At 48.6% G+C, this 24,212-nt stretch overlaps 1 protein-coding gene across 4 annotated transcripts in view; it reads right to left on the bottom strand.

The window, feature by feature from the left end:
- Spns3 (SPNS lysolipid transporter 3, sphingosine-1-phosphate (putative)) overlaps positions 1–24,212 on the bottom strand; it is a 54,299-nt gene that overhangs the window by 21,950 nt on the left and 8,137 nt on the right. For 3 of the 4 annotated variants that reach the window (XM_052196280.1, XM_052196277.1, XM_052196276.1), the window contains exons 3-8: positions 22,277–22,413; positions 20,721–20,950; positions 20,032–20,098; positions 18,858–19,006; positions 18,244–18,396; positions 11,098–11,287 (exon numbers count right to left, since the gene is read on the bottom strand). In XM_052196280.1, coding sequence (XP_052052240.1) covers positions 11,098–11,287; positions 18,244–18,396; positions 18,858–19,006; positions 20,032–20,098; positions 20,721–20,950; positions 22,277–22,413 — 926 coding nt within the window. The remainder of the gene's footprint in view (positions 1–11,097; positions 11,288–18,243; positions 18,397–18,857; positions 19,007–20,031; positions 20,099–20,720; positions 20,951–22,276; positions 22,414–24,212) is intronic. The other variant, XM_052196279.1, reaches the window with a different exon arrangement.

Raw genomic sequence — 24,212 nt, 5'->3', positions numbered from 1 at the left:
CTAAATTGGAACCCCACAGAACTTTGAACACAGCCACCCTTCCTCTCCCTCAGGTTGTCCCTTCAGGAAATAGTGTCTCCTTGACTCCAGCAGGTTAAGCCGCTCAACTCCTCTCTCTCTCTTTTGCTCTATACCCAGTCTGTCAGGAAATCCTGTTGCTCTACTTCCATAACACACCCAGAACCTAACCACTTCTCCACACTTCCTCACTAGCCAGCCTGACCCAAACCACCGCCCTCGCTGGCCTGTGTCATTGGAAAAACCTCTTCATCATTTTCCTCTTCCTGACTTCGGCACCACCCGTTCCATCCCAGCACAGAAGTCAGAGAATTCCCCCTGCCTTTTTTTATTTCAAGTTTCCCCCTTATCTATTTAATAGTTGTGTTTGTGCATGCACAGAGGAGGCTGAGAGACGTGTACAGACCACAAAGCCAGAGGACAACATGCAGAAATCAGTTTTCTCCTTCTGCCATGTTGGTCCTAGGAATCGAACTCAGGTTGTCAGGCTTGGCAGCAAGCCCCTTTACCTGCTGAGCCATCTCACTGGCTCCAGAGAGAGCTCTTCAATCTGTGTGATTGACAGTTTCAAAATGGCCCCAGTTAATCCTGCCACATCATATTTATGCCCTTATACTGTGCCCTTCTTCAGTGAACCTGGGTGGGTCCTACATCACCTTATCCAACAGAAGGCAGAAGTGATGTTCTTCTGGGGACTAAAAGGTTTTGCATCTTCTACTTTGGTCTCTTAGGTATTGTTCTAAATAGAAGCTGATCTACTCTAAGGAAGGATACAGAGCCCTACGGAGATGAGCCACAGGAGACCGGTCAGTGTGGGCATTACAGCCCATCCCAGGTCAGTGCAGCCACACGAGTGAACAAAGGCACACAAGGAGCAAAGAAACAGAAAGCCAGGAGAAGCCGTCCAGCCATGAGAAATCATTGAAGGCTAAGGATGTGACTCAGTTTGGCAGAGTGCTCGGCAGGCATGCACAGAGCCCCACTTTCGATGACCCACACTGTGTATGATGGTGCACACCTATAACCCCAGGCCCTGCGAAGCAGAGGTGGAGACAGGCGGATCAGAAATTCAAGGTTATGCTTGGCTACATAGGGAGCTCAGAGCTGTGCTAGTGAGGGTCACTATGGCTGTGATGAAATGCTATGACCAAAAGCAACTGGGGGAGGAAAAAGATGTCACCTCCACTTCCATATCAGCTCATCGTCAAAGGACGTCAGGACAGGAATTCTAACAGGGCAGGAACCTGGAGACGGGAGCTGATGCAGATGCCATGGAGGGGTGCTGCTTACTGATTTGCTCCTCATGGCTTGCTCAGCCTGCTTTCTTATAGCAACCAGGACCACTGGCCCAAGGGTGGTAACACCCACAATGGGCTGGTCCCTCCTTTATCAATCAGTAATTAAGAAAATGCCTGGCAGGCTTGCCTACTGCCTGATCTTGTGGAGTTATTTTCTTAGTTGAGGTTTCCTCCTCCCACATGACTCTAGCTTGTGTCACGTTGACATAAAACTAGCCATCGAAGAGGCCAATCTGGGCTCATGAGACTCTATCTCAAAATAACAATAATTATAATTACTGTAGTAGACTGTTTCAAGCCACTAAGTTTTGGGGTGATTTGTTAGGCAGCAAGAGATACCCACTATAAACCATCACTTAGATCATTTGGCTTGTATGCAGGACACATTCACTGGTCCTCAGTTCGCATCTGAAACCAAAGTCATTGTAGGTGCAAGATCCTACACACTCTGCACCCCCACTTCCTGTCGCATCACTCTGAACACATTGCCGCCACCCTGTCTTGGCTCACTCCACCCCAGGCACATTTCCTTCATTTCCACCAGTCACTTTCTCTTCCCTGGAGTCTCAGCATCTGCTGTTCTCCCTCCACAGACTGCTCTTTCCCACCACCACATGGTTCTGCCCTTCGATTGATTCTGGTCAAAACTAAAGCATTCATCATAGGGAGGGTCCTACATCCCCTGACCCCTGAACCCTCATCCTACGTCATTTTCTCTTCTGTTATCCCCACAGAATGCATCCTCCTCTGACATATGTTTATTTCACTCCATGTAGATTGTGTGCCATCTTGTTTAACACAATCCCCCCAGTGTTTAGAGTGGTATATGACACACAGGACAAACTGGGGTATTTGATGGGGACAGAGGTCCTTGCTGCTCCTCCTGACTTGGCCTCAGATCTACCTCTCCAGATCTCAGACACATCAGAAAATGCATTCCCTCAGCTCAGGAAGCCCAGCTTTGGCTGAAGGTACAACTTGAACCCTAGACTTCCTACCTGTGAGATGGTGGGAACAATGTGGAGCTAGAGCGGGCTTCCTGTCTGTATGCACAGACATGCTTCCCTTCAAGGTGAACCCTCAGAGGGAACCAGAGGGTGGGGGATAAGAAGACCTGAGCCACGGCAACCAGTTGTAATTTCCAAAAATGATAATATCTTGTCATCACATGTTCTTTCAGATCCTTGATCCTCTCATCAAAGGAGAGACTCTAGGGATCTGGAGAGGTAATTCAGAAGTCAAGAACACCAACTGCACTTTCAAAAGACCCAAGTTCGGATCTCCAAACCCACACTGGACAGCTCCCAAACACCTGTATCTGCAACTTCAGGGAAATTGACATCCTCTTCTGACCTCCCCAGGCACAGACACACACACACACACACACATACATACATACAAACACACACACACTCACACACACACAGAGTACACACACACACACATACATACACACACACATACACACACAGCACACACAGAGCACACACACACACACATAAATGGAAATAAGTCTGTTTTCCTCTGTTTCTCCAGCCTTCTATTTTGAACAACGAGTTAGAGTTTAAGAGAAAAATATCACTTTCAAAGTAGCTTCTCAGATCAGTCACAGGAGGCAAGATGGTTTCACCTTGCTAGCTCCTCCTGGCTGCTAGTGCTTGGTGTTTGACCACAATGTTGTGAGGGAGCCCAGGCTGCACAGGGAAGGCATGGGCAGGTACTCCAGCTATGTTCTCACCAACTGCCAGACAGCTTAACCTCTGGGATCCAGCCCTCCCCATCTGCCTACTTGACTTCAGATAGAAAACACGATGTTACCCCTCCTGCCTTCAACCTAGTCTGGCCTAACTGAAAAAATCTGAGCAAAACAAATGCTTTTGTTGTTTTGAGTGGCCAAGTCTCATTACATAACCATAGCAACTAGGACAGGCTCAAAAGTTCATGTACCTCCTCAGTGAGACCACAGGTAAGTAGCCTCCCATCTTACTGCTGAGAAGACTGAGGTTTACAAGGTCAGTACCTTGCTCTAGAACTACTAGGTCATACAATTAGAAAGCATGGAGGCAGAAACGACAGCCTGGTCTTTCGGATTCCCCAGTGAACACCCTTTGTCATGCTCAAACTCTGGCTGCTTCATCCTGAGCACAAAGTCCACCAAACGTGAGACTGTCAACATCCAACCATATCCTCCAGCCAACAGATTAGCAATGGCTGAGCCCCTCCATCGGGCTCAGTCCTCCTGTAAGGGACAAACACCTTCTCCTCTGAAGGGCAACAGCTCTGGGAAGAGGGCCAAGGAAGGGGTGTGAGCCAAGCCCTGCTGCGAGTGTGTCTGGATCCTAATTACCGGCCGGGAAGTCTACTTCCCTTGCCAAGAGGCCCTAAGGATAGAAGACGGAGCCCTCACCCCTGCAGGTGGGCCACAGGGCCCGAACAGAGGCCCAAATAGACTTTATATGCTCAGGAAGCTTCATTTCCATGGAACACAGGAAAACTTGGTCTCTACCAATTTGGGAACAGACACACTGTACTGCCAAAACCCCTTCTTCCCACGCAACGTAGTTACAGCAACTAAAGTAAGAGAAAAGCTATGTTCAGCCGTACACTCAGGCACACATACCCCACGCAATTATCTGCAATCCCTGATACTCAGGCATAAACAGGTAGACAAACAATACAGAAGGGCACATGGTACATATAAATGAACATAACTCAATATGTATGTTCAATGTATATTCAACTTGAATATGCATGTGTATAGCATTGTATACATGCAAGAGCATACATGCATACATATATACATACAACTTATTTACTAAAATATATCCACTTATGTGCATGGACACAGAAGTACACACACACACACACACACAAACGCTGGCATGCATGCCCATGTATACACACACATAAAACAAATGTTTTTTTTTAAAGGAAAGGAAAGAAAAAAGAAGCAAAACCAAAAAACCTTAAACTGACACAGAAAAAAGGAAAGAATGCTCAGCTTACCAAAATCAAGAGTGAAAGGGTACTGATAGCAACCTCACAGAAATCAAAAGGGTTATAAGGAAATACTATGGGCATTTATATACCAAGAATTAGATTAAGCTAGAAAAACACACAAAAAAAAATCCTAGAAAAAAATGAAAAGCACTTCTCTAAACAAAAGATGAAGACCATTACAAAAAACCACAACCAATCCAAATGCAGAGTTATGGAGCCCCCCCCCCCCCCAGTGATATACTCACAACACAACCCCTGTACCTAAGGCTCAGGGAGCATTGTGAAAAAGCAGGCAGACTGATTACAAGAACCAGAGGGAGTTTACTGTGAGACTATGCCTCCTAGGGAGTCAGAGTGTCAGAACGCCTCACAGGCACGGCTGCCTAAGCAGGGTCTGAACAAGGACAGCAACAGGCACACTGAGGTGCGTGGGGAAAGCTCGAAGGCCTCAGCCTGCACAAAGAGCTACAGACAGCCAAGGAGTGCTGAGAGCAGGAGAAAGACTCATTCCCAGGGAAGAGCTCACCAATTCCTTCTCCACATACCCATCCCAGAAAATGTGTGTGTGTGTGTGTGTGTGTGTGTGTGTGTCTGTGTGTTTTTTATACTGACTAAGCAGGTTATATATTTTACCATGTGCTTAAAAACATACACTTGGTAAAAGTAGAGATGATGTAATATTATAATCTCAAAAATAATTTCAAAATTAGTTAAGCTATAAAATTTAGTAAAAAAATTAGTAAAACTAGCAAAACTCAAAAAAAAAAAAAAAAACTCAAAGAAACAAAAAAATCTGAACTGACCTTCAACAAGTAAATATTGAGTCCATAATCAAAACCCTCCCTCCAACAAAAGCCCAGAACCAGATGGTGTCACTGATGAATTCTACCAAATGTTTAAAGACAAATTAACACAGATCCTTCGTACGCTGCAAAAAACACAGAAAAGGGAGAAACACTTGCTAGGTCATCCTGAGGCCATGGCCCTGTGCACCACAAAAACACAGATGCAAATACACATATCCCTAATACCCCAACACCCTGTCCATACAGGTACAGAAAGCCTCAACGGACTACCACCAAGTCACAGTCAGCAAGCGAGGAAATGAGTATACACTGTGACCATAGGAGGATGCACCCCAGGAATGCGAGGTGGGTAAACATGTGACTGTCTGTCAATGTCCAACTAGAGGAACAGACATAAAGGCACGGCTGCTTGATCATCTCCGTCCCTAAGATACAATCCCACCTGATGTCTGAAGGCCCCACCCGCCTCTCTGCGCACGCTTCCCACTCTTTGCTAACGAGGGTCGGCTCCTTGCCATTCCTCAGACCCTCCAGATAACCCCTGGCTCAGGCCCTTTAGAGCTGCTATTCCCTACTCCTAGAACTCTTTTCTTCCAAATAGCTGCATGATTCACTCCTGCATTCCTGGCAACTACAAGAAGGAAAAGAGGAGGAGGAGAAGTCGTCGCAGCACCTTCTCGGAACCTCCTTGACTCTATAAAATAGGAGCCTTCTCCCATCCGCAGTCACTCTCTCACTATCTCCCTTCCCCACTCTAGATTTTTCTGTGTATTTATCATCACCTGAAATAGTGTAAAGTTTTACTTGTGTATCTGTTTGTTTACTTGCTTGCTTTGAGATGGGGTTTTGGTATACAGCCCAGCCTGGCCTAGAACTCCTTCTGTCTCAGCTCCTGAGTGCTGTGATTTAAAGATGCCTGCACTATGCCTTGCTTCTCCTCGTGCATCTTGCTTATAGTCTGTTTCTCCCCACTAGAATGTAAATTTCCTTGGGACAGAGATATTGGAGCCCTTCTATCCATGGCTACAACTGTAGCATTTGAACTAGGAAGCCAATGGCCAACACTTAATAGGCTTGAATACTTAAATAGATACAAACAACTTACTTCAAAGTGCTCTTTCAGCAAGCAGGGAAGACTCCCATCTTACTCCCACATTCCTGAGAGTGTATTTGGGGCTGGAGTGCTGAGAAGGGGAGGAACCAGAGCCAGAATTCACAAGCTGAGGCTGTGAGAGTGTCAGAATCAAACTGGGTATGGTGGTACACACCTTCAATCCCAGAACTTGGGAGGTAGAAGCAGGCAGGTCTCTGAGTTCATGGCCAGCCTGGTCTACAAATGGAGACCCAAGACATCCAGAGCTACACAGAGAAATGATGTATCAAAGGAGATGGGGAAGAGGGAGAGGGAGAGGGAGAGGGAGAGGGAGAGGGAGAGGGAGGGGGAGGGGGAAGGGGGAGGGGAGGGGGAGGGGGGAGGGGGAGGGGGAGGGGGAGGAGAGGGAGAGGGAGAGGGAGAGGGAGAGGGAGAGGGAGAGGGAGAGGGAGAGGGAGAGGGAGAGGGAGAGGGAGAGGGAGAGGGAGAGGGAGAGGGAGAGGATATCAGAGCAGTAAGGCTGTGAGTTGAGGGGCCAGGCACCCTCTGGGACTGGAGAGATGGCTCAGTAGTAGAGAGCACTGACTGCTCTTCTAGGGGTCCTGAGTTCAATTCCCAGCAACCACATGGTGGTTCACAACCATCTGCAATGGGATCTGATGCCCTCTTCTGGTGTGTCTGGAGAGTGACAGTGTATATATATAAATATATATATCTTAAAAAAAAAAACCCACTCCAAGAAGACAGTGCTAAGCTAACTCTGCCCTGGAGGCCAAGAATGATTTGGACATTTGGACAAAGAGGGTTAGTGAACGGACTGAAAGGGCGTCCATTGGGCATGCTCTAGGAATCAGGAAGGGTAAAAGTACAGAGGAGGAGGTGCCGGCGAGGCTGTGGAGGCAGCGCGAGTGGAGCTTTAAGTGCCAGGGTGAGGAGCTGGGTCTTCTTTCAGAGAACCAGAGATCTATGCAAGGCTTTAAAGATGGCGAAGCTCATGGCATCCAGAAGCTCCCCAGACCAGATAAGACGAACAGATTACAGCAAGGAAGCAGCAAGACGAGGAAAGCAAGAATTGGCTATCGTGGAGGACAGTCCTGGGGAAAGCTGGTAGGCTGATAGGGCAGGGGAGAAGAAATGGGCAGGGTAGGTGGGACTGGGTAGAAAGGGCTTCATGAGTGAGGGCTGGGAGGGGAAGAGCCTCCTCAGCTTGTATGTTACATCAGAACTTCCAGGAGGCCCAGGGCAGCAAGCACAAGCTGTGGAGAATGAGGTTGAAATCTGACCATGGAGACTCGGTTCACAGAGCATCCTGACAGTCAAGATGCTCCAAGCACTGGAAGATGGATGTCTCCTTGCTTTGAGCACCTTCCTGCCCCTCCACACTCACCCAGGACAGGCCTGGAGACGAGTTAGAGTTCTCCCAGCCGGATTGATCAGCTGAGTCACAGAGTTACTTTTGGATAAAACATGCGACTCTGAAGTTTGCTAAAGGACAAATATAGAGAACATCTGTGTCCCCAAAACATAGCCAAGAAGCACCTGCCAAAGCTAAAGAAGACATTAGCATGAGCAAAGCTGGCTGATGCAGGAGCATGCCTCTAACAGGGCTCCCATTTACCCCGGACTCTGTCTCCTTGAAATCTTTAATCCCTGTGAGTCTCACCAGCTCTCACCAATGGAAGGGACAGTACCCAACACCCAACCCCACCTAGACAGTAAGCATGAACACACCTATTGGCACCCAGCATGTAACCAGTTGCTTCTCTCCCACAGAATAACAAGGACACCGACATGACATATTCAGGCGTGAGGCAAGCATTTGTCTGTTTTACTCTTTGTTGCTTTCTCTGGGCCTCAGTTTTCTGGTCTGTCAAGTGGGATGAGAAAAACCCTTCCCACAACTGTGATTATCACAGAGATGACTGAGCATCAGGTGCACCTCTGAGAGGGATGTCAGGTCTCTTCCAGACTCCAGGAAGTTCACAGAACATCCCCCTGTGCTGGCTAGTTTTACGTCACCTTGACACAAGCTAGAATCATCTGAGAGGAGGAAACCTCAACTGAGAAAATGCCTCCATAAGATCCAGCTGTAGGTAACCCTGTTGGGTATTTTCTTACTTAGTGATTGATGGGGAAGGTCCACTGTGTGGGTAAGGACACCCCTGGTCCTGGGCTCTATAAGAAAGAGGGCTGAACAAGGCATGAGAACAAGCCAGGGAACAGCATCCCTCCATGGCTTCTGCATCAGCTCCTGCTTCCAGGTTCCTCCTGTTTCAGTTCCTGCCCCGACTTCCTTCCATGATGAACTGTGATATGGATGTCTTATTGAAATAAAGCTTTTCTGAGTTCGAGGCCAGCCTGGTCTACAGAGTGAGTTCCAGGACAGCCAGGGCTATATAGAGAAACCCTGTCTCGAAAAACCAAAAAAAAAAAAAAAAAAAGAAAGAAAGAAAGAAGGAAGGAAGGAAGGAAGGAAGGAAGAAAGAAAGAAAGAAAGAAAGAAAGAAAGAAAGAAAGAAAGAAAGAAAGAAAGAAAGAAAGAAAGAAAGAAAGCTTTTCCTTCCAAGTTTTTGGTCATGTTGCTTCATCACAGAAATAGAAACCCTAAGACACCCCCTGAAGAGGGTCCAGGTGCACAGAAGGGCTTGGCAACAAAAAGGAGCATCTTTTTGCCAAGTGCTAGCCAGTGTGCCCAGGAGCAGGCTCCACAGCATACCTGGCATAGTTACTGTTGCGTTCTTTCTTTTAGAAACTGTGCATATTTTATGATAGGGGCGCTTTGTCTATATGTGTGTGCAGCATGTGCATGCTGGTGGCATAAGAGGCCAAATCCCCTGTGTGTAGATGACAGTTGATTATGAGCCACCATGTGGGAGCTGGGAATTGAACCCAGGTCCTCCAGAAGAATAGCCAATGCTCTTAATTGCTGAGCCTTCTCTCCAGATTTGTGTATGAGTGTGTGCATGTGTGTGTGTGTGCATGTCTGTGTGTGTGTGAGTGAGTGAGAGACAGACAGACAGACAGACAGACAAACAGACAGAGTTAGCACGGTGTACTAATGGCAGTGAGAACAACTTGAGGGAGTTAGTTACCTTTCTTCCAAGAAGTTTACAAAGATCAAACTCAGCAAGTACCTTTACCGGCTAAGCCATCTCACCAGCCTCCAGGGTGTTTCTTGAAAGAGACCCTTTCTTGACAGGCAGTGGAGGCACACATGCCTTTAAGCCCAGCACTTGGGAGGCAGAGGCAGGAAGAGCTCTATGAGTTCAAAGCCAGCCTGCTCTACAGAGAAAGTTCCAGGACAGCTGTGGGTACACAGAGAAACCCTGTGTCAAAATGTGAGAGTGAGAGACAGAGAGAGACAGACAGAAACAGAGACAGAGAGAGACAGAGAGACAGACAGAGGCAGAGAGAGACAGAGACAAAGAGACAGAGAGAGATAGAGACAAAGAGACAGACAGAGAGAGACAGAGAGAGACAGAGAAGACCCTTTCTTAAATGAGGACAGGAAGAAACCAGCCTTTCTCCCTGGCAGAAAACCTGCTAAGTTCAGACTCTCCTAGACTAAGGCCACCCTCAAGAGCCCCGCTGTCCTGCCCATGTTAGTTGGCATTAAGAAGTATGGGCTCTGAGGTCTAAATCCTCTTGGGGAAGTGTCAAGGTGGAGTGCTAGAGGGAGCAGAGTACAGTATGGGAAAGGGACAGATACCAGGTGGGTTCAAAGGACAGCATGCAGGGGAATCGTGAAGGTCATGAGGGTGTCCTGGCATGGCCTATAGGCTAGGCATATCCTGCCAGAGAGGTCACACTTGCCTCAAGTAAAGCAATGTCAGGGCCCACTTGAAAACCACAAAAGTGTCCCCAACCCTAGCACCTGGGCACCTATCACTCAGAAGACAATGACAGGAACCAACTCATTCCCAGGTGACCCTCGTCTGTGTCTGCCATCCTTCATCCACTCAGGCCTGTGGGGGTCAGAACAATGGGGAGAAGTGGTAACCATGACAAAGGACATGAAAGGTGACCAGGAGCTTCAGCACAGCATTGGTCTTCTCCTCAGGGCAAGCTTTTGGACCTAGATAACAGCTTTGTTCAGAGGCAGCGTGGAAGCTGTGTTTTAAGTAGAACCAGACTTTTTAGTCCTCAGATGTGACTGGCCACCAACAGTCACCAGCACTGGCTAGAGAACAGTAAAATCATCACCAACTTAATCTCTGAGTTTAGCCAGCTCAGTGACACTGAAGCCTGCGGACAAGGGTACTGTGACCATCACCCAGGGTCAAATCTGGTATTATCCTCCCAGAAATAGCAAGCCCCTCCCAATTGGCAGGATGGGGATGGGGTACGAGGGCAGGAACAGTGAATTGGGACAGGATGCTGGAGAGTCTGGAGTCACTTTGGAGGAGGTGAACTCTGACTGCAGGAAGAGAAAGACTTTAGACACATTGAAGAGGATCAGTGAACAGACACTAGCAAAGTCCCAGGCAGAATGTGGGACACAGGAGGGACTGGAATAGTGACCAAGACCTAGAAAGCTTATACTGGCCATAATTGTCTTTCAAGCAAGATCTGCACCAGTCATGACCAAACTTTCTCATCTGGTACTTTACCACACCCTAGGACAACTACCTCTATCTCTATCCAGACTGTCAGCCAGGAGTCCAGAGAAACTCAATCCAGAGCCAGAAAGAAGCCTGGGATCAAATCTAGTCCCTGCCTGTTTTCTAGGAAGCTCCCTGTGAGCCTCTGTACACTTACTGGGAAATGAGGCTAGAGAGATAGTCTGAAAGGAGTGGCCAGTGCATTCAACACAAAGACACAGGTAGTGTGCGCCTGTGTCCTCGAGGGCTTCCCACCCACTCCCAGGAGGGACCTCACTTACATAGGAGGCCAGGAGGGTCCGTGAGGCCAAGATGAGAGCCAGATAGAGGCAGGGAGCTGTAGCGAACAGACTAGAAGCACAGATGAGGGGCTCGGCCCTGGGGTTCACCTTCTTGTACCTTCTTGAGGCCTCTGCCCCCAGCATGACACCGATAATACCAGTTGCCACGGTCAGTGCCCCAAAAATCAGGCTGATAGGAAAGAGCAGAGAGGACTGAGTCAGACCTGCATCCCATCGCTGCCTCTGGGCCAAGTTACCTAACCCAGTTTCATGATCTGGTACCATGTAGCCAGAAACAAGCCCAGAACTATAGCTAGAAAGCTGAGGATCATTGACCTTATAGGAACCCCCACCCAAGAACATCCACAGTGACCTTCTCTCTCACACCACTCTAAAAGCCCCACTCAGAAATCTTAATTTTAGGGCCCCACCCATCCTCAATGCTTAGATGACTGGTATGTACTGATTCCCATGATTCATAGCTTCTGTGTGGGCATTACACACATTCGCTATTTTTGTTGTTAATTTGGGGGTTTGTTTGTTTGTTTGTTTGTTTGTTCGTTTGTTTTTTGAGATAGGTTCTTGATATGCCTTGGCTAACTTGACGTGGTAGACCAGGCTGGCCTCTAACTTACAGAGATCCACCTGCCTCTGCCTCCTGAATGCTGGGATCAAAGGCGTGCACCACCATGCCTGCACATTCTCCTGCTGAATCCCATTCATCTGCACCCTGACTCCACACCCCTTCCAAGCACCCCAACAGCATTGCCTTTCCCATCCACTCTTGTACCCACTTCAACATCATCTGGCTCTGGTGGAGACTCTCTGTCTACACAGGCCCTCAGAAAGACATGATGGACTGCGTTCCTAACCACACTCTGACCAGATTCTCCAGTCCTCTCAAACACTCAGCCCCCAGGTCCTGGCCCAGCCCAGCTTTCCTCCCTCCGCCTCCTACACTTGCACTTGCTTTCATGTGTGCGTCTGCAACACTCAGCAGTCCCTTTCTTGCTTCCTTGCTTGCTTTATTCTAAACTCTCCAAACTCCTACTCAATCCACTTGACTCTCACAAATACGCCCTCACTGGGGACTCCATCCCCTGTTCCCAGGCTGATTGCTTTATTTCCATCAGTCCCTGTAGCACTATCTACCACTCACACCCTACAGATTCCCCAAAAGCGATGACTGTGGGTTTGGTTTCCTTCCTGCTCTCTGTGCTGGGATCACAGAGTCGAGAACACACATAACACGTTAAGCAGATGAACTTGTTGACTTGCTCCCAGAATTCCCAGACACACAGACACAAGTCTGAGAAAGGAGAGGTCAGTGTCAGACAGCTACTAGATACAGAGCGAGCCGGGATCAGCACAGACACCATGCTTCTCCTACTCCATTCAAACTTTTTAAAAGGAGTTCCAAGGTCTCTCTGAGACAGTGACTGGTGTGGACTGATGGCTAGATCCAACCAGGCTCTCCCAGTTCTCAGTGGGTCTCTGCTGTCCTGTTTACAAGCCCATGGCCAACATGATGGCCCTATGGGGCTGGTCCTGCTGACCACTGTAGCCTCCTCTCTCAGTCCCTCATCCCCTTTGCACAGATGACAGAATTCTCTGAGCCAGTCTCATGATTTCTGGCCAGCCTCTCTGCCTTTCTCTGTACTGTTCTCTGGAGCTCTGCGGCCACAACACACAGCTGTCTCCCCCAGCCGTGTCCTTTCTCAGACACAAAAATTACAGAGTTATGTGAAATGGTCAGGGCCCAACCATTACCCCCATAGGGGCTGGGGAGGATGGCTCAGTCAGTTAAGTGCTTTGCTACTCAAACACAAAGACCGGAGTTCAATTCCCAGCATCAGCATACATGACAGACATGATGAAGCCATGCTTTTATAATTTCAGCACCGGGGGGGGGGGGGGGGGGGGGGCACAGATGGGCAGATCAGTGAGGCTTTCTGGCCAGCCAGCCCAGCCTAGAAATCTTGGAGGACAGCTGCTGAGCTGTGACACTGAGGTTAACTATTGTCTTCCATATACACACAAAAACCAACACTCCAGTAAAGAATGTGACACGTGGGCTGGCAAGATGGCCCAGCAGGTAAAGGGACTTGTTGCCAAGCCTAGTAATCTAAGTTTGATTCCCCAGGACTTAGAAGATGGAAGGAGAGAAATGGCTGCAGCAAGTTGTTCTCCTGTCTCCACACACATATGAAAACACATACATGCACGCACACATACACACACACACACACACACACACACGGAGTAACAGGTTTATTTTATTTTTATGTTATGGGTATGGGTGCTTTGCCTGCTGTTATGTCTGGGCATCACATGCATTCCTGGTGCCGGTGGAGGCCAGAGAGGACGTCCGAGCCCCAGGTACTGGAGTTACATACAGACCATTGTGAGCCACCATGGGAACCAAACTCAGGACCTCTGGAATAGCACCCAGTGCTCTTAACCACTGAGCCATCTCTCCAGCCCTTGTAACAATATTTAAAGTAAATAAAATTTGAAACGAATGTAGCCATGCAAGTCTGGGCATCAGTAAAATGAGGGCAGTAGCCCTGCCAATCAGCCTCATGAGCCGTCCATCAATCTTTCTTTTTTTCAAGTCAAGGTCTCACTATGTAGCTCTGGGTGTTTTAGAACAAGCTGGGAACTGATGAGCGTGCTCTCTCTATGCAGCAGGGGAGGTGGGAACCGAGGAAGTCAGAAACTTGCCTTGGATTGTCTGACTCAGCCTTTCAAGGACAGGGCCAGAGGCCCCCAGCCTCTCCCACCAAGCAGAAGCATTTCCCTGAGCAGTGCAATGCTCCCCACAAACCTCCCAGTCAAGTGATTCCCATCCCTGATTGTCACTCGGAGCCATCGGTGGTGGGCTCTGAAGACCTTTGAGAGACTTGGGTTGATTAATCTTCCTGCCTGTGCTGAACAACTCTTTGGTCGATTCGACACAAACTAGACAGAGTCCTATATGCTCGTGGGGGCTGGAGGACAACGCTCTGCAGCCTCAACTGAGAGGATTCCTCAGTCAGATCAGCCTACAGGCCAGTCTCTGGGGCGCAATCTTTCTTTTTTCCAAGTCAAGGTCTCACTATGTAGCTCTGGATGTTTTAGAACTGTATAGTCTAAGCTAGCTTCAAACTCACAGAACCCTAAACCTAACCCTAACCCCTAACCCCTTACCCTGCCTCTGCCTCTGCCTCCAAAGTGTTGGGATTAAAGGTGTGTACCACTTTGCCAGGCTCTTTTTTGTTTTTTAGTTTTGTTTTTGTTTATCTGTTGTTTGTTTGACACAGGGTAACTCACTGTGTAACTCTGGCTGTCCTGGAACTCACTATGTTGACCAGGTAGGTCTCAAATTCACACAAATCTGCCTTCTGAGTACTGGGGTTAAAAGCATGCACCACCATTCCTGACTTATGTGCGTGTGTGCGTGCGTGCGTGCGTGTGTGTGTGTGTGTGTGTGTGTGTGTGTGTGTGTGTGTTTGTGTGTGTGCACGCACACACATGTGTACCTGTGTATATATGTATGTGCACTGGTGTCCATGGAGGCCAGAAGAAGATACTGGATCCCTTGGGGCTTGAACTAAAGATAGTTGTGAGCTGCTAGGAGCCAAACCTAGATTCTCTGTAAGAGCAGCAAGTGTTCTTAAAACACTGAGCTGTTCCTCTGGCCTCTGGCATTTTCTTGATTAACGATTGCTGTAGGAAGAAACTGGACCACCCCAAGCAGGTGATCCTGGGTTATATAAGAAAGCAGGCTGAGCAAGTCATGGGGTGCAAGCCAGTAAACAGCATCCTTGTGACTCGGCTTCAGTTCCTGCCTCCCAATTTCTACTCCCATTCCGGCCCTGACTTCCCTCCATGATGGACTGTGACAAGAAGTAGAAGAGAAAATAAACACTTTCCCCAAGATGCTTTTGGACATGTGTTTCCACATCAATAGAGCAAGCTAGGACACGGCCTCTCCCTCACATGCATCTAGGGCTGATCCTAACCAAGGGAGTTGTAGTAACCCCAACACAAGGATTTCCTACCAGTCTTCCATGGGCTAAAATCATAACTTCACAAGATTTTCCAATCTCTGGAACCTTCTAGGGAAAAACATACTTTGCTAATAGTAGGACCTAACCTGGAATGACTATCTTCCCTTAGTCCAGTAAGTACCCAAAGTAGTCACTGGGGTGACCTTCATCCCAGAAAGAAGAGGACAGGATGTATCTTGTGCTCTTAAAAGCAGACATTAGAGAGCTGTGGCCAAGAAAAGCTACCATCTACAAGGGCCAAGCAGAGCCAGAGTTCCACAGAACTCTAAGAGAACATGACCCTGCAGATACCTTGATTTGGGCCCACTGGAAGTTCCACTTCTAGAATCACAACGGAACTAATTTCTGGACTTTTTTTTTTTTTTTTTTTTGAGACACAGTTTCTCTGTGTCTGTCTTAGAACTCTATAGACCAGGCTGGCCTCAAACTCAGAGATCTGCCTGCTTTTACCTCCCAAGTGCTGGATTGAAGGTGTGCACCACCACTGCCTAGCAATTTTTGTTTTGTTTTGTTTTGTTTTTTTTTGTTGGATTTGGTTTTTTCGAGACAGGGTTTCTCTGTATAGCCCAGGCTGTCCTGGAACCAGGCTGGCCTCGAACTCAGAAATCCGCCTGCCTCTGCCTCCCAGAGTGCTGGGATTACAGGCGTGTGCCACCACCGCCCGGCTGGTTTTTTTCTTTTTTAATTGGGCTTTTTTTTTTTTTTTAAGTACCAGGTCTGGAACCCAGAGCATGTGCTCTATCAATTCAAATGCCCTTTTCTTTCTTTTCTTTTCTTTTCTTTTTTCTTTCCTTTCTTTTTGTTTCTTTTTTTTTTTGTTTTGCCTCATGCTAGCCTCATACTCCCTATATCTCTGAATATGACTTTGAGCCTTATATATCTATCATAAGCATGTATGTATGTATATGTGTGCATGTATGTGTGTATATGTATGAATGTATGTGGTGCCATGGTGCACAGGTGAAGGAAGGTCAGGAAACAACTTGTGGGAGTCGGTTCTCTCCTTCCACTCTGTAGGTTTCCGGGTCATCAGTCGTGACAGCCTGTGCCTTTACCCACTGAGCCATCTTGCAGGCTTCACCCTTGAAATGCCGGATCCTCTTGCCTCCTCCTCCCAAGTGCCGGATTAAAGGCGCGAGCCACGGCGCTGACTTTGTGCAATTCTGGAACTGGATGAGGGCCTCACACACTCAAGCAAAGCTCTCCACTCCTGAGCCACATCACCGCCAGTCCCACATTTCTGTAGTTTTTAGACCATTAAGTGTGTGGCTGTTTACTGTATCGAGCACAAGAAACAAATTCATCCCACCAGTTCTCACACAGACGGTGTGAAGGAAGGGCCATCGAGCCAGAGAGTGGGAACAGAAGACAGAGACAATGGGTTCTATAAGGATCAATGCCTGGAGTTCAGTCATCTTTTGGGCTGCTTGGGAATCTGTCTTTGCCTCCAGAGAGGACACTGGCACAGGGGAGCAAAAGCAAACCTCGCATCTCCATGTGCTTACTCACAAGATTTCTCTGAGCACCTCCTAGATGCCAGACAGCCCTGCCAGCATGGGGGCTGAGGGAGGGGCAATGTACAAGTCACAGCACCAGGCAGTCTTCAATGGCAACAGGACACGGGGCTTCAGAGCAACAGCTGCAGGGTTAGACAGGTCCGAATCCTGGCTATTGCTTGTTAGCTGTGTGAACTTAGAAAGTCACTTAACCTGTATGATCGCCCGCCTCATTTGTAATTCAGAGACAGTATGAAAACCTTCCTCTGCAGGTTCTTTATGTAAAACATTTGGTATTAGACCTGAAGCAGACATTTTGAGCTGGAGGTGTGACTCAGTGACCCTTGACTGAAATCTGCCAATGAGAGGCTGGGAGTGTCCCTCAGTGGAGCATTTGCCTAGAATTCGCCACAAAGAACACTTGCCTAGAGCATGCAAGGCCTTGGGTTCAATCCTCAGGATGGCAAAATAAAGAAATGTAATAAGGGCTGGAGAGGTGGTTGAGCAGTTAAGAGCACTGACTGCTCTTCCAGAGGTTGTGAGTTCAATTCCCAGCAACCACATGGTAGCTTACAACTGTCTGTAACGGGATCTGTCACCCTCTTCTGATGTCTCTGAAGAGAGCAATAGTGTACTCACATAAAATAAATATATGTTTTAAAAAGGAAATTTAATAAATAATGATTAAGAAAAGGAAAGAAACTATGGGCAGACATCATACTGGGGCAGAAGTGCAGACATTCTAGAAACCACACAAGCTCCCTCTGGGCACCAGGGAATAAAACCAAGGCAAAAAAAAAAAAAAGGAGGCTGGAGAAGAGAAAGCAGGCACTGGTGTGACCAGAGGGGAGGATAGGGCTTCAGAAGTACAAGAAGGGCCAGCTTTTGCAGAGGACCAGATTCTCAGCACCCACATGACCAATCACAAACATCTGTAAAGCCAGTTCTGAGGATCTGGTGCCCTCTTCTGGCCTCCTCGGGCACTGCATACATGTGGTGTACAGACAAATGCCTCTAGAGCATTTTGTAAAGAGCAAAATGCCTCTATATAGAAATTTTAATTTAAAAGTCCAAGAAACCAGAAGAGCAAGATCAAAGACAACTTCCCATCTACCAACAACTCTCCTGGGTGTCTAGATGCACTGATGGGGAAGAGAAGAAATGAACACATCCCAAATATCCCTAAGCCAGATACATGAAAAATCTTCCCAGTACCTCAGTTTGCAATCTGCAAAATGGGGTGACCTCACAGAAGATACTTGTAACTCCTTGAAGGGCAAAGAGTAACTACCTAAGATTCCCATCATCCCCTGAAGCCCCACAGAAGCCTCGTATCCTTCTCCCTCTGATACCTTTGAACCCCCACAATAGCCACTAGAGTAGGAAGACAGAGATTCCAGCACCCAGAAAAGCCAAGGGAAATGTCTGTAGCCACATATAACAGCAGGTTCATTTAAACCTGGAACCTTAAGTCTGCCCTTGGGTCCAAAGCTCAGCCATCTTCACAGATTGTCTTCAAGGCTGAGCCTGGGCTCACAGCCTCCTGAGAACTGCCCCGTGAGCCAGGCCAGTGCCCCCCACCCCCAGCCCGTCCTCACCTGTCCTGGCTGTGGCACTGCCCCTGGAAGCAGGGAAGCTGCAGGCCATGGACCACTCGAGCTTCAAACAGAAACTTGGGTGCCCAGAAGCCCAGAGCTCCGGTCACAAAGGCTATGGCTGTCACTCCAAGGGTTGAAAACACAAAACTCCAGCTGCAAGAGAAAGATAGGTCCAGGACTGCAAGTGCCTGACCAGTGGCCCCGGCACGCAGAATCCAGCCTTCCAATGATCCGAGCTGCCCCCATGTTCCATGCTGCAGTGATTCATGAGGCCTGAGCACAGTGAGGCTGTTTGCGTAGAGCTTGAAGGGGTGGGTAACAAACTCCAGCAGCCTAGGGAAGCAGGAGGGGCTGAGAAACTAGATCCAGAGGATAAATGAACTCGGCACAAGGCTCACACAGCCTGCCCTGTTCTCAGCCACTCTTCTGCCCCATCCAGAGGGGACCAAGTCACAAAGGTAACAAAGGTGTATTTCAATTAGAGAGTGGAGCTCAGAGAAGGAAGAGGGCCATGGACAATGAGACAAGCCTAGCTAGAGTCAGAGGTGGAGGTTGGAGTCATTTGGGCCAGACAGGGGTTTCTTGGAACTTGCTGAAGAGTCAGGAACACTTACTTTCTCCCCAAATATCTGACATCCTCACACCAGCTGCTCCTTGGAGCCCTCACAGCCGCTTCTCCCTGTTTCTCAGCTGCTCCTCGGGGTATGTCTGGAACCAGCAAGATGAGCAGAGCCAAGGCCACGGCATCCAAGCAGGGCATGATCTAAGGAAGGAAGGCTGTGGCGCTCAGGACCAAAATCTAGCGCAGCTAGGAGACAGGAAATGACTGGCCACAGGGTTGGAACTCTAGTCTAGCCTTGGCTCCCAGGTGCTGGCTATACATAGAACCAGCCATAACGCTTGCCCTTGCCCTGACAGAGACAGCATAGCCTCTCTAACCAGTGTCATTTCCTTGGTACCCAATGACTGCCCTCCTGCCCAGTACAGTCTCCTCGACTGGGAGCAGGGAGCCTAAGATAATTGAAACTGGGAGCTCAGACTGCAAGCCCTTTCTTTGGCTCATTGTGTCCATTCGCCACCCCTGTTCCACCCTGCTGTCCTCTCCTGGTACCCCTACCCATATGTAGTGAGACACGGGTCTCGCTACATAATCTGGGGCAGCTTCAAACAGCTCTAAACATGGAAGGCTCCTGTTCAAGGGAAGTGAGGCCGGATTCCTTGAAACCTTTTCCTGCCTCAGGCTCCTATCTGCCCCTGCCTTCCATGACAGTTCAGCAGAGATCTGCGTGCAGGACCAAGCTCCACGCCCCGCTACCACCCAGTTCCTTCTTCTTCTGAGTGGTCCCTATCCCTGTTCTAACAAGAGTCACAAATCAAGGGCTGCACAGGTATCTTCCAAGTCATCCTGATTCCACTCCCAAGTCTCCCTAGGTGGCAGTCCTTAAGGCTATCCTGTGCCTGGCCTGGAACTTTCTCCTTCTTGCTCTAATAATCCTTAAGAGTCCATAGGTAGCTTTAACGTTTACAGTGAGGGAAGCTGAGGCCCCAAACAAGGAGGCAATTTGTTTGAGGCCACACATCCAACAAACTGAGCAGCTGGAATTTGACCTCAAGGTCACAATTTCCATAGCCCATGCTTCCCATGAGGCCTCAATCTGACAGCAACCAACAACCCCACCCCCCATGGCGCCAGGTACTATGCCAAGTGGCCAAGGCCACAGAAGACTGGAAAGTCCCATTCGGCCCAGGGGGGGATGAGTGTAGGGACAAAAAGGAAGTGAAACTCACTCGGAGGGCCCAACGCCAGTTCCCTGTCAGCTCTGCCACCGTTGATCCCAGCACATAGCCCAGACCACTGCAACAGCAAGAGAGACAGGAGTGAGGGGTGGAAGGCAGGGTCCAAAGCAGTTGGACTACAAGGAACTGGCTTCTCTTCCCAGGACCCTGAGCCCATTTCCTGAGAAAGGTTCAGTTTTATGTTACCCTAGGTCTGACCCCTAGTGACCTCTGGCTCCTATCCCAGGCTCTGTGCCATTCCCTCCATATAAGGATCTGCATATCCCATCACCAACCCCACCCCTAGTGTCCAAAGTCCAGCTCAGATTCAGTCAGGTTCAGGAAAAGAGGGTCAGAACTCAGGGGCCTCCCCGTAGGGCTGTAAAGCACACTGGTCTGCCAGAGCTGCCCTCCCCAGTGGGCCACACTGCCTCTTCTCACCACTTCCAGGAGTACTGAGACTCAGGAGCATAGTCACCATCGCTAACCTCCTCCTAGCCCACTTAGTGGCAGCATTGTCCCCATGTATACAGCCAAGCAAACAGGCTCAGAGACACAGTGATAGGGAAGGGAAAAGCGATGCTGGGATTCAGATCCAAGCCCTCCTGGTTTGATCTCTCCTATGCCCAGTGCAGTCCCTGTTCTGATTCCTTCAGCCTCAGTTTACCTCTTGGGGAAGTGGGTTCAGGAGTGATACCAACCTTCCAACAGGGATGAAGATGTAAAAGACAGCCAGTGCACAGGTCCGCTGGTCCTTCACGAAGAGGTCACCCAGGACAGTGGGTGCAATGGTGGAATAGCTGGCTGCACCGATACCCACAATCCCCCGGGACAGGAAGAAGAGCCAGGAATACTGGATAAGCCAGCACAAGACCATGGTAAGATCCAGAGATTTCCCATGGAATGAGGGGCCATGGGGCCTAAAAGGGACCTTGTAACAAAAGGCCATAGGGAAGAAGGCACAAACCAGGACTGCAAGTGTCCCGCCACTCCAAACTCCAGATTCCCTAAACCACATGGGTAACCCTACTGGTGTTTATAGCCATTGCTTGTTCAGACCATAGGGCAGCCCTTCCTCTGGGTCTCTTTGCTAGCCAGGACAGTTTTCTAAAACAGTGCCTATTACACAAACCATCCCCACACCCCCACAGAACCCACCAAAATGGGGAGTAAAATGGAGGGCCAAAAAGCCTCGGGTTAAGAAAGTCTAACAGGTTGGATGTAGTGGTGCATGCCTTTAATCACAAGCACTTAAGAGGCAGAGGCAGGCAGATGTCTGTGAGTTTAAGGCTAGCTTTACAAAGCAAGTTCCAGGACAGTCAGAGCTACACAGAGAAACTCTGCCTCAAAAAGAAAGAAAGAAAGAAAGAAAGAAAGAAAGAAAGAAAGAAAGAAAGAAAGAAAGAAAGAAAGAAAGAAAGAAAGAAAGAAAGAAAGAAAGAAAGAAAAAAGAAAGAAAAGAGAAAAAGAAAAGAAAAGAAAAGAAAAAAATCAGGGCAGTGGTGGTGTATGTCTTTAATCCCAGCACTTGGGAGGCAGAGGCAGGTGGATTTCTGAGTTCGAGGCCAGCCTGGTCTACAGAGTGAGTTCCATGACAGCCAGGGCTACACAGAGAGACCCTGTCTCCAAAAAGCAAAGAAAGGAAAAGAAGAGACGAGACGAGACGAGACGAGAAGAGAAGAGAAGAGAAGAGAAGAGAAGAGAAGAGAAGAGAAGAGAAGAGAAGAGAAGAGAAGAGAAGAGAAGAGAAGAGAAGAGAAGAGAAGAGAAAGAACAGGTGGACATGGTGGTACATGCCTCATGCCTTTGATTTCAGCACTTGTGAGGTAAAGACAGGTAGATTTCTGTTAGTTCAAGACCAGCTCCTTCTATTTGAAGATTCCAACCCAACCAGAGCTACACAGTGAGACGCTGTCTCAAAAACAACAGCTGGACATAGTGACACACACCCAGCACTCAGGAGGCTGAAGCAGGCAGATCTCTGTGAGTTCAAGACAGGCTTGGTGTACATAGTGCACTCCAGGACAGCCAGTGCTATAGAGAGACACCCTGTCTCAAAAAACTTAAAATGAAGACAACAACAAAGAATGTCTCATAGCCTCCCTACCCAGGCTTACAGGCTGCACCACAGCTCCCCTCCTGGCCCTGGCAGTACAGTCCCCGAGTTGGCTTGGGCCAGAAGGAAACTCTGAGACAGCTGGATCATGGGAAGCAGATGAGGACCATCCCAGGGACTGGGCAGGGATGTGGACCCTACCTGGTAGGAGATGAAGGAGCTGGAGAGGCCAGCCCCCGACCACAGCAGGATTCCCGAGCTCAGGATAGCCTTGCGACTGTATCGGTCACCCAGGTAGCCAAACACAGGTGCAGACACCAGCAGGCAGCTGATGAAGACTGAAGGAGACACACAAGAGGCAACCTGGAACCTCCAAGAGGGTGGCTGGGCAGACAGCCCTGCTGGCCCAAGGAAGAGGCCTGGCACAGATGCCACAAGCTGGCACCTTGGCAATGGGCCCAGAACAAAAGAAGGAAGAGATAAAAAGTTAAGTCTTATATTCCTGGTCCATTATTCAATCCACAGCCCAGAGTGTATGGCACTGGGCATGGACCAGATCTCAGCTCTGCCTTGTTTTGCTGTGTGGCCTCTGAGCACGTCTTGGGAAGCTGACATTCTCCCTCAGTCTGCATAAAAGGGATATAGAGCCACCAGCACAAAGTGAATGCCAACCTTCTGGATTTGCAAGAACACATGACTCCTGTGAGGCTGGGTATGGTAGCTGATCTGATTTGTGGTTCACATATCTACTGCTAGCTAAGAGGACGGGGATGCCAGCCTTTTGGACTAGCAGAGGGGACACCTGAAACAAGCACATGGACTACAAACCAGAGATGGTGCAGGAGGTTGGGGAAAAGCTGGTGTGCCTCGTACAAGCACCGGTCTCCACACCAGCACCTGTGTCTAAACCAAGATCTCCTGGACCTTAGGACGGCCTTGAACTTGCTATCTGGCCAAGGATAACCTTGAGTTTCTGATGCTCCCATCTCTACCTCCTGACTGCTGGTGCTACAGGTGTGTAACCACACCCTGATTTTAGGCAATGCTGGGGATAGAACCCAGGGCTCTGTATATCCTATGCAAGCACCCTACCAAGAGAACTACATCTCCAGCCCTTCTGTATCATATCAAGCCAGGTGTGGTGCACACTTGTAATTCCAGAACTCAGGAAGCTGAGACTAAAGGACCAAAAGTTCAAGGACAACCTGAATTATATTGTCTCAAAAACACAAAAACAAGGGGCCAGATGGGATGCCTAAAGATATGAGGTTGATCTCCAGGGCCCAGGGCCTGACTAGACAAAAGCAACTACAGACTGTGTTCTGACCCCACACACACTGTGTCTTATGCACACACACACACACACACACACACACTGATGCACTCATGCACACACTAAATGTAATAAAAATGTGTGATGGTTTGTATATGCTCAGCCCAGGGAGTGGCATTATTAGAAGGTGTGACCCTGTTGGAGTATGTGTGGCCCTGTTGGAATAGGTGTGGTCTGGTTGGAGTAGGTGTGTCGCTGTGGGTGTGGGTTTAAGACCCTCATCCTAGCTGCCTAGAGGCATGTATTCTGCTAGCACCCTAAAGATAAAGATGTAGAACTCTCAGCTCCTCCTGCACCGTGCTTTCCTGGATGTTGCCATGTTCCTGCCTTGATGATAATGGACGAAACCTCCGAACCTGTAAGCCAGTCCCAGTTAAATATTGTCCTTATAAGACTTGCCTTGGTCATGGTATCGGTTCACAGCAGTAAAACCCAAACTAAGACAAAATGTTTCTCTTAAATTTTTAAAACTTTTATTATTTTGTGTGTGTGTGTGGGGGGGGTGTTTCCCTTGCATGCATGCATGTGTACTTCATGTATGCAATGCCCTCGGAGTCCAAAAGAGGATGTGGGATCCCCTGGAACTGAAGTTACAGATGGCTGTGAGCTACCCATGCTGTGTTCTGGGAATACAACCTGTGTCCTCTGGAAGAGCAGCCAGTGCCTTTAACCGATGGATCATCACTCCAGCTATAACAGTATTTGTAAAGGCTAAAACTAAACAAGGCACTTATTATGCTGTGTTTGATCTTCTATGAGAATAAAGACCTGGTCCTGTTCTGCAGCATATAGATAAACTCAAGC

This window comes from Apodemus sylvaticus, chromosome 10 (genome assembly GCF_947179515.1).
Source record: "Apodemus sylvaticus chromosome 10, mApoSyl1.1, whole genome shotgun sequence".
Lineage (NCBI taxonomy): Eukaryota > Metazoa > Chordata > Mammalia > Rodentia > Muridae > Apodemus > Apodemus sylvaticus.
This window is presented reverse-complemented; position numbering and strand designations above follow the sequence as displayed.